Source organism: Lontra canadensis, unplaced genomic scaffold (genome assembly GCF_010015895.1).
Source record: "Lontra canadensis isolate GAN:19392208 unplaced genomic scaffold, GSC_riverotter_1.0 scaffold10, whole genome shotgun sequence".
Classification (NCBI taxonomy): Eukaryota; Metazoa; Chordata; class Mammalia; order Carnivora; family Mustelidae; genus Lontra; species Lontra canadensis.
The window spans coordinates 11,502,607-11,513,661 of record NW_022631004.1 but is presented as its reverse complement, the minus strand read 5'-3'; the positions used below and the strand labels follow the sequence as shown (position 1 = coordinate 11,513,661).

The following is an 11,055-nucleotide window of genomic DNA, read 5'->3' as shown; positions in this document are numbered from 1 at the left end:
AGATCTTATTTATTTATTTGACAGACAAAGATCACAAGTAGGCAGAGAGGCAGGTAGAGAGAGGAGGAAACAGGTTCCCTGCTGAGCAGAGAGCCCAATGTGGGGCTTGGTCCCAGGATCTATGTACAAATGCTTTTTAACAAAGATGTCTAAGCCCTGAAACTAGGGCGCTGCCATGAGCTAGGTTCTGTGTTCACCTGTTAACGGGTATGGTTTATAAACCTAAACTAATCAACAGAGATGATGGAGCAAAAAGTACAGACTTTATAAAACTTTCTAAAACATAAAAGTTATGAACAGTCAGCAATTTGGGGAAGTGAGGAAACTAATTTGCATGATTTGACTTAACCAATTTATAGCCATACATGTGTTGATATATATGTGTGTGAATGGTATTATTAAATTTATAAAGTTATTTTTGTTCAGTATTTTAAATAATAATGGAATTTATAACTATCAATGTTCATCTTCAACTAGATTCTAAGAAATCCTGATTTTTTTTAGAATTTATCATTTATCTCACTGTTAAACTATCAACCTTTCTCTTCAAAACAAAACAAGTCAGTATAACTTTCAGTATTTTACTTAACATTCTTCTGTTCTTCACTATTTCAAAAAATTTCTTCATGATGAAAATTATTATAAATGTTGTATGAGTGGCATATATTTTTTATCATCATGATAAAAATGACAAGATCACATTAATAAAATTTGCAGAAATTTTGTGAAGGCAGACCAAACACAAGCAGAAATTTTATTTTGTTCCTGCTCAGCTTAGTATTTTAGTACTTACCCTTTAAAACTGGTATGTACTTTAAACTACACTCTAATTTTTCTTTGACAATTATTAACAAATTTGGAAATTCTTCCCAAGAGTATTGCCTTTACAAACAGAAAAGGCAAAAAGCTTCCATATTTTCCATTTAATTACAGCATTATCCACTCAAACAATATTTCATTTTCTTAGGATATATGACCTTTCCCCCTCTTTGCCTTAGCATTTTTCTCCCTAACTGCCGAGACTTTCTTTTGGGGGGTGAGTCTTTCCTCTTCATTTATTTAACAGATAATAGTTTTAAATCTTATTCAAAATTTCATGAAGATTATTTCTTTGTAAATTTCTGCATGGCTGTAGAACAGTACATTCCTCTAGAGAAAAGCAGAGAAATATGAAAGTTTTCCAAATAAAAGTGGGTGCTGAGAGGCCCCTGGGTGGCTCAGTGGGTTAAGCATCTGAGTTTAGCTCATATCATGAACCCAGAGTCCAGGGATCAAGTTCTACATCAGGTTCCCTGCTTAGTGGGTTGTCTACTTCTCCCTCTCCCTCTGCTCCTCCCCACCCCCTGCTCATGCTCTCACTCTCTCTTGATCTCTAATAAATAAAATCTTTGAAAAAAAAAAAAAAAGTGGATGTTGAATGCATGAGCCCTACATGACACTTCGGTTGCTAGTGTGTCTATTGCTAAATTTAGAGGTATTCTAACATTCAAAGCTATTACACAAGGTAGCACAGTAAACAAATACCAAAGTAAAAAATTGTGTATTTTAATTAGATATAATTAATTAGATATAATCAGAATATTTTTAATTATATACTTAATTATATTTTTGATTATAATTATTATATTTTTAATATTTAATTAGATATAATCAGAATCATAAGTCCATAGGGCTAAAAATGAGCTCAGAGGGTCAAATGATATAATCATCTGCATCAGGTAAATACCCAGATTCAAAATTTTTCTAATAGGTAACTCACTACATTATCTTTGATCAGTTCTGATTTTTTAAAGTTTTTCTTATAAAGCCATAATTGGTCTCTGTGTAACTCCCATCTTTTGGACAGTCTTCCCTTATGAGGTCACACAAAAGAAATCTAATCCTCCACAAAGTATAAAGGCCTCCAATTATGTAAAGAAAACTACCATGTCCCTCAAAGTCTTCAGCAGACTTTATGTTCTCAATTTTTTTATTACATGGTTTCGTTTCAATTCCCTAATTACTCTATCCACTTTGTTCTGAGCACACTCTAGCTTTATCAGTCACAGAGGGAAAGCCAAAATGGAACATGATACACAGGAGGTCTTCCAAGGCTTTATGCTTCCATTGCTGCATCCTAAGATCATATTAGTTCTTCCAGCAGCCACGTCACACTGTTAACTAAGATTAAACTTACTGTCAACCAAAATTACTAAAGATCTTTTGCACTTCTTGTTTTGCTCTCCTTTGAAGATTTTTTTTTTGATGGATTTTTTTTAAGGATTTTTAATTTTTTTTTTTAAAAGGGGGGCAGAGAGGCAGATTAAGTGTAGAATTATAGTTTACTATTATTTCATCTATTTGAAATATAATAGTTTATTATCCACTAATACAGGGACAAGTGTCCAATGTCATTTTGATTTTAGAAAACAATTTAAGAAATACAAAACTAATAAAAAGAACTTCCCCTTTCTGAATGATTTAGTCCTAAAGCTATTAGAAAGGATCTAGAAAGACAGGCACATACACAAAAATGGGCTACTGGAGCCTGTTCAAAGTAAGGAGTGCATTCACACAGGGGAGGGAAGCAAGTGTAGAACAATGTCGGAGTCCATATGGAAGTGAGCAGAACTTCTGAAGAGGAGAGCAACCAGGTTTGGGGTGTCAGAGCATGAGTGGGGTGATGAAGACATCCATACCACAAGGTGGCCCAATGTAGCATATAAGAGCCTTTGTGGAGTGAGAAGACATCTACATTGTAAGGTAGCCTATTATGGAGTGTCAAGCCCAAAGGGAGATAAAAGAGGGCATTTATACCATGCAGTGAGGTTCTGGAGCCAAAAAGGTTAGAAAAGTGGCCTGACATGCAACACCAAACCCCGAATGGGTTGAAGAGAACATCCTACACAAAGGGAGTGACTGATGTAAGATGCCAGGACCCAGACCAGGAAAAAAGGTTATCTGCAAATAGGGAAGTACAGACAGAGTGAAAAGACAACAGCACAGGACAGGCTGAGAGCCTAGGTGGGGTGAAGGGGCATCTTTGTCAGGGAGGAGACAATGAGAGAAATGGAAGACTGCATACAGGTAGATTAATGAGATAAGTAAGGAAAGATAAGAGAGAAGGAACCAGGTTCTCATTCATGAAGAAAGGGCTTAAGAATAGAAAGAGAAAAAACTAGAATAAACCCTGTTCACTCTAGATTAGAACTGGAAGTGTCGATATGAATCTATGATTTCCGTATGTGTGAAGACAGAGAAATAAATACAAATGTAAATATGTTTATGTATGTATGTATGTGTTATGTACATATACCCCCTCACTGAGAAAGCTCAGAAATAGCAACATCCCAGAGCAATGAGCACATCCAATACAAGATCTGGTGCACTGGGTGTGCTTAATATACCAGACCTGGTTTTGGGGGGGGGGGGGTTGGGGAGGAGGTACAGAAGGAGAGGGAGAGAAAAATCAAGCAGACTCCCTGCTGAGCAGAGAGCACAATGTGGGGCTTGATCTCACAACCCTAAGACCACAACCTCAGCCAAAATCAAGAGTCAGATGCTTCACCAACCAAGCCACCCAGGTACCCCACAAGATCTGGTTTCTAACTACTACTGTCCACTACAATACACCTGATCTTGGGGAAATGGGGCACAGAATCTTCTTCCAGAACAAAAGAAATTGCTCGAATAATCACAGACACTGTCAAAAGGTAAGAGTCAACTGTAGGGGACTCCCACTATCTAAATCTGAGGAAATTTGAGTGCTGACACAAATGATGGCAGTAATAGATTTATGGGGCACCTGGGTGGCTCAGTTGTTAAGCATCTGCCTTTGGCTCAGGTCATAATCCCAGGGTCCTGGGACTGCGCCCCACATTGGGCTCCCTGCTCAGCAGGAAGCCTGCATCTCCCTCTCCCACCCCTCCTGCTTGTGTTCCCTCTCTCGCTGTGTATCTCTCTGTCAAATAAAAAAATAAAATCTTCAAAAAAAAATAGATTTAGAGCAGATGAATAAAACAGTAAACTGTGTCCATGCTGATATTAATAATTTTGATTAACATGAAAGAAACTTTTCAGTGGAGAAGTTTGGTAGATACTATCTTAATCATTTAATGGAAGTAAACATCATCGGTAATGGGACAAAGTGCAAATCATGTACCCCAAGTAGTAAGATGCAATAACAAGCACAGAACATCACTTCTATGCTATTTTCCTAAAGACGCATAACTTGAAGTTACTTGTAAAGATCAAAGAAACCGAAATTAAGGGACATTCTTTAAAATAACTGGCCTGTAATCTTCAAAAGTGCCGAGTCAAATAAAGAGTGAAGAAATATTCCAGATTAGAGGAGAGTGAAGAGAAGGGACAACTAAATTCAACCTGTAATTCAACTTTACTGGCAGAATTGGTAGAACAGGAATAGGGTTGTAGAATTAAATGTGTCAATGTTAATTTCCTAAGGATGTATTGTGGTTATGGAGGATAATGCCTTTCTTTGGAATGACATATAAAAGGCATTCTGGAGAACTGAGACAAATATTGGAATTTACTCTGAAATAATTCAGGGGAAAAAAATTGTGCTGTACTTGCAACTTTTCTTTAAGGATGAGATTGTTTCAAAATTCTTAATCAATTTCCCTTTTCCTAAAACACTTCTTTAAAATAGTGTTCCTCGGGCGCCTGGGTGGCTCAGTGGGTTAAAGCCTCTGCCTTCGGCTCAGGTCATGATCTCAGGGTCCTGGGATTGAGCCCCGCATCGGGCTCTCTGCTCAGCGGGGAGCCTGCTTCCCCCTCTCTCTCTGCCTGCCTCTCTGCCTACTTGTGATCTCTGTCTGTCAAATAAATAAATAAAATCTTTTAAAAAAATAAAATAAATTTTTAAAAAAATTAAAAAAAAATAAAACAGTGTTCCTCAAAGCCTTAGGCTTCCCTAGCCAGGGCAAGGGCTGAGTTAAGCAGGGAGGGTCTTAAGTTCCTGACTATTTTAATAAGCTTGGTTGAGAAACAGCTGAATACTAACTATAAAATGTTTTTGAAGTCAAGACTGCTAGATCACATCCAGGCTCTATAACTGCACAGGGTGTGACCTGAATAAATTAGCTAATTTTTCTAAGTTTTAGTTTTTTCATTGTAAAATGAAAAAAAATTATAGTACCCACATCTTCATCTTGACGACCATTTTAGAATGATACACATTAACAACTATTAAATATTAAACTTTTAATGAGATGATATAATACCTGGAACTTTTAATGCTCAATAAATTTAACAGATTATTTTAAATTATTATTTCTTCAATACATTGGCCTTCTGTGTAAAATTGTATTTGCTAAAAAAAAATCTGCTATTCTAATAATACAATTAAATTAGAACACTGATTATACCAGTTTTAAGTGATGGATAGCCTTTGTTGTCATGGAAAAGAAATTTACCCTAGGCTATATAGTATAATGGTTAAAAGCATAGGCTCTGGGGTCAGAGTACTTGTGTTCAGTTGCAATTCTGCCACTCATTTTCTGTGTAACCTTGGGCAAGTTACTTAATTTATCTAAGTCTGCTTCTGAGACTATAAAATAAGAATAAAAATAGCTGTAAAGGGTGGGGGGGCGCCTGGTTGGCTCAGTGGGTTAAGCATCTGCCTTCCACTCAGGTCATGATCTCAGGGTCCTGGGATCATGCCCCCACATCAGGTTCTCTGCTCAGCAGGGAGCCTACTTCCCCCTCTCTCTCTGCCTGCCTCTCTGCCTTCTTGTGATCTGTCAAATAAATAAGTAAATTCTTAAAAAAAAAATAGCTGTAAAGGTTAAATGAAATGAATGGGTAACACATTTTAGTAAAGCATTTGGTATTTTAAGTCTCTAAAAAATATTAGGTGCTGTTTTTATTTCTGGTGTATACATATTTAATACATAAGGACAGGAGTTGGCATACTACAACCCATTGGGTGAACTCTGCCCACCACCTACTTTTTTAAGATAAAGTTTAATGAGAATAGCTAAATTCAGCCAGTATGCACTGCCTATGCTGCTTTCATACAATAATGGCCTGAGTAGTTGCAACAGAGACCCAATAGCCCAGAAGGCGTAAAATGCTTATTATCTGGCTTTTGCATGAGAACTTTGCTGCTCTGGGGCACCTGGACGGCTCAGTCAGTTAAACATCTGCCTTCAGCTCAAGTCATGATCCCAGAGTCCCTGAATCAAGCCCCACAACGGACTCCCTGATCAGCAGGGAGTCTGTCTCTCCCTCTCCCACTGTGTGCTCGCTCATGCCCCCTCTCTCTCTCAAATAAATAAATCAATCTTAAAAAGAAAGAAAGAAAAAGAAATTTGCTGATCTGTACCCTCAGTGAGAAAAACAAACTAAAGGGGTACCTGGTTGGCTTAATTATGCAACTTAGCACGTGACTCTTGATCTTGGGGTTGTGGTTCAAGCCCTACATTGGGTGTAGAGATTACTTTAAAATCTTTTTAAAAAGAATATAAAAAGAAAAAAAAAAGAATAAATTTTTAAAAAGAATAGAAAAATTAAAAATACAATGCTATAAAATGTCAAAATAGATTATATAAATGGGCAAAATAATCAAGTTAGCTGGTTTCCATCTATCTCAATAAATTCAAAGCAATTGAAAAACACAGTCATTTTCCTTTCCCTGAGAAAGTAAGCACTTCAAAACTCAAAATATCCTTAGAGGTCCTAGGTTAAAACATTTTTTTTCCAAATGGAAATACAACTTTGAGAATTACGTGAATAGACTATACCTAATGAACTTACTATTATCACTTCAGATGTAATTAATGAGATGCATTAAGGAATTCATTGCTTTGAGTCACAAGCAAAGCATATTTTTCCAAAATAAATCATATTAAAAAGTATATTTAAGAAATCTCTATGTAAAAGGACCCGTGTAAAGTACTATAAAAATTTCACAAAAGACTTAGTAAACTTAAAACACAATCTAGAGGCATAGAAAAATAATCTCAAGACTTATAAATAAATCAGAGTTAAGTGCATTTCACTATAATTTCTATCCCTTTCAATTTTATGTAAATAAAATAGATCGCTTTGTCCATTTAACCTACACAAACTGAAAAATCCAAAAATGTTTTACCTGAATTGGATGTTTACTAAATGAGGCTGGGAGCCATCTGATTGCCAGTAAGTCTCAAGATTGTCATCTCGTAACTGATCCACTCCAAATCCTAAAACACAAGTGACAGTAAGTTCTCATGAACAAGAAAGAGCTATATATTTCAAATAAAAAATTATCATACCTATTGTCCAGAAAACATGATAAACAGGATGGTCAATACTGTAAAATTTGAATGACTAGAATTCTTCCATCCTCTTCACAAGACCTCAACTCTTAGAATATCACTTGCACACAAAAAAGTTTATATTAGGGCATTAACGTAATGTCCTGCAAAACCAGATTTTATTAAGTATATCTTTCTTGTGACAACATAAAGGCAACTTAGAAATATTTCCAAAAGTCATATACATTTTGAAACCACGTGCTTCTGATTAATCAAAAATTAATTAAAAATTAAATCTGCCCAGAATCTCATATCATCTAGCCATTCTACAGAACTGAAATAAAAATATCCTATATTATTTTTCTTGATTAAAATAATAATACATATTAATTGTAGAAATAATTTAATGGTAAGGTATGGATTTCTCAAAAATATTTAAGAGAAATAAATTTGATTTACATTTTAATTTTTTCACAAAGTACTGCATTCATCATGGATCAAATTCAAAAGGTAGAAAAAAGAACACTGTGGAAAGTCTCTATCCCCACCCCCACTGTCTAGTTTACCACTCCAAATATGATCAATGTTATCAGTCTTTCACAGATACTGTACAACTATACAAGCAAATACATATATATTCTTTTTCCCCTCTACACAAATAATGGTAACACATAGTTCTATACTTTGCATTTCTTTTTCACTTAACGTATGTGGAGATTCTTCCATATCACTAATAATAATAATTAATCATAATAACTGCAAATAATATTAACTATGTGCCAGACACAATCCAAGTATTTTACATGATTATATCATGTTAATATTTATTTAACTCATTATAAAAACTCAGTTAACCTAAAGAGTTCCCACATTTTTTAAAGGTTATGGAGTACCTCGCTGTCTGGAAATATCATAATTATTAAATGAAACCCCTATCAGACAAGGACATTTAGCCTTTTTCCAATGTTTTCCTGTTACAAACAACACTGCAGTAAATGTCTACATCTACAAATCTGTAATATTTATATGGATATTAGTATTTTTGGAGTATGGATTTCTAGGAATAGAACCCTGGATCATTCAAATTTTTAATTTGATAAATATTGTCAAATTCTCCTCCAAAATGCATCTTCATTAATAATGTTCAAAAACACCTCTTCCTCTACATAACTAGTAAAAATTAGGGTGTTCTAAAACCTTTACACTAGTTCTGAAGACTTAGTATAAAGACGTTAGAAGTTTATTTAGTAAGTTTTTATATTGATTAGATATTAAAATCATTTTGGACATGTTGAGACAAAATAAATAATGGAAGTTAATTGTAACTTTTTTTTAATTTTTAGAAACATATAATGTATTTTTATTCCCAGGGGTAAAGGTCTGTGAATCGCCAGGTTTACACACTTCACAGCACTCACCATAGCATGTACCCTCCCCAATGTCCATAACCCCACCCCACTCTCCCAACGACCCTCGCCTCAGCAACCCTTAGTTTGTTTTGTGAGATTAAGAGTCACTTATGGTTTGTCTCCCTCCCAATCCCATCTTGTTTCATTTATTCTTCTCCTACCCCCTTAACCCCCCACATGTTGCATCCCCACTTCCTCATATCAGGGAGATCATATGATAGTTGTCTTTCTCCGATTGACTTATTTCGCTAAGCATGATACCCTCTACTTCCATCCACGTCATCGCAAATGGCAATATTTCATTTCTTTTGATGGCTGCATAGTATTCCATTGTGTATATATACCACATCTTCTTTGTCCATTCATCTGTTGATGGACATCTAGGTTCTTTCCATAGTTTGGCTATTGTGGACATTGGTGCAATAAACGTTCAGGTGCACGTGCCCCTTCAGATCACTTTTGTATCTTTAGGGTAAATACCCAGTAGTGCAATTGCTGGGTCATAGGGTAGTTTTATTTTCAACATTTTGAGGAACCTCCATGCTGTTTTCCAGAGTGGTTGCACCAGCTTGCATTCCCACCAACAGTGTAGGGGGGTTCCCCTTTCTCTGCATCCTCATCACCATCTGTCATTTCCTGACTTGTTAATTTTAGCCATTCTGACTGGTGTGACGTGATATCTCATTGTGGTTTTGATTTGTATTTCCCTGACGCCAAGTGATGTGGAGCACTTTTTCATGTGTCTGTTGGCCATCTGGATGTCTTCTTTGCAGAAATGTCTGTTCATGTCCTCTGCCCATTTCTGGATTGAATTATTTGTTCTTTGGGTGTGGAGATTGCTAAGCTCTTTATCGATTTTGGACACTAGCCCTTTATCTGATATGTCCTTTGCAAATATCTTCTCCCATTCTGTCAGTTGTCTTTTGGTTTTGTTAACTGTGTCCTTGGCTGTGCAAAAGCTTTTGATCTTGATGAAATCCCAATAGTTCATTTTTGCTCTTGCTTCCCTTGCCTTTGGTGATGTTCCTAGGAAGATGTTGCTGCAGCAGAGGTCGAAGAGGTTGCTGCCTGTGTTCTCCTCAAGGATTTTGATGGATTCCTTTCTCACATTGAGGTCCTTCATCCACTTTGAATCTGTTTTCGTGTGTGGTGTAAGGAAATGATCCAGTTTCATTTTTCTGCATGTGGCTGTCCGGTTGTCCCAACACCATTTGTTGAAGAGGCTGTCTTTTTTCCATTGGACATTCTTTCCTGCTTTGTCGAAGATTAGTTGACCACAGAGTTGAGGGTCTATTTCTGGGCTCTCTATTCTGTCCCATTGATCTATGTGTCTGTTTTTGTGCCAGTACCATACTGTCTTGATGATGACAGCTTTGTAATGGAGCTTGAAGTCCAGAATTGTGATGCCACCAACTTTGGCTTTCTTTTTCAATATTCCTTTGGCTATTCGACGTCTTTTCTGGTTCCATATAAATTTTAGGATTATTTGTTCCATTTCTTTGAAAAAAAAAGGATGGTATTTTGATAGGGATTGCATTAAATGTGTAGATTGCTTTAGGTAGCATAGACATTTTCACAATATTTGTTCTTCCAATCCAGGAGCATGGAACGTTTTTCCATTTCTTTGTGTCTTCCTCAGTTTCTTTCATGAGTACCTTATAGTTTTCTGAGTATAGATTCTTTGCCTCTTTGGTTAGGTTTATTCCTAGGTACCTTATGGTTTTGGGTGCAACTGTAAATGGGATTGACTTCTTAATTTCTTTTTCTTCTGTCTTATTGTTGGTGTAGAGAAATGCAAGTTATTTCTGTGCATTGATTTTATATCCTGACACTTTACTGAATTCCTGTACAAGTTCTAGCAGTTTTGGAGTGGAGTCTTTTGGGTTTTCCACATACAGTGTCATATCATCTGCGAGGAGTGATAGTTTGACTTCTTCTTTGCCGATTTGGATGCCTTTAATTTCCTTTTGTTGTCTGACTGCTGAGGCTAGGATTTCTAGTACTATGTTGAATAGCAGTGGTGATAATGGACATCCCTGCCGTGTTCCTGACCTTAGCGGAAATGCTTTCAGTTTTTCTCCATTGAGAATGATATTTGCGGTGGTTTTTTTCATAGATGGCTTTGATAATATTGAGGTATGTACCCTCTATCCCTACACTTTGAAGAGTTTTGATCAGGAAGAGATGCTGTACTTTGCCAAATGCTTTTTCTGGATCTGTTGAGAGTATCATATGGTTCTTGTTCTTTCTTTTATTAATGTGTTGTATCACATTGATTGATTTGCGGATGTTGAACCAACCTTGAAGCCCTGGAATAAATCGCACTTGGTCGTGGTGTATAATCCTTTTAATGTACTGTTGGATCCTATTGACTAGTATTTTGGTGAGAATTTTCGCATCTGTGTTCA

At 36.2% G+C, this 11,055-nt stretch overlaps 1 protein-coding gene across 4 annotated transcripts in view; it reads right to left on the bottom strand.

The window, feature by feature from the left end:
- Positions 1 to 11,055, bottom strand: part of ANAPC10 (anaphase promoting complex subunit 10) — a 285,652-nt gene that overhangs the window by 248,574 nt on the left and 26,023 nt on the right. For all 4 annotated transcript variants that reach the window (XM_032855610.1, XM_032855611.1, XM_032855607.1 and 1 more), the window contains exon 3: positions 7,094 to 7,184. In XM_032855610.1, the coding sequence (XP_032711501.1) occupies positions 7,094 to 7,184 (91 nt within the window). The remainder of the gene's footprint in view (positions 1 to 7,093; positions 7,185 to 11,055) is intronic.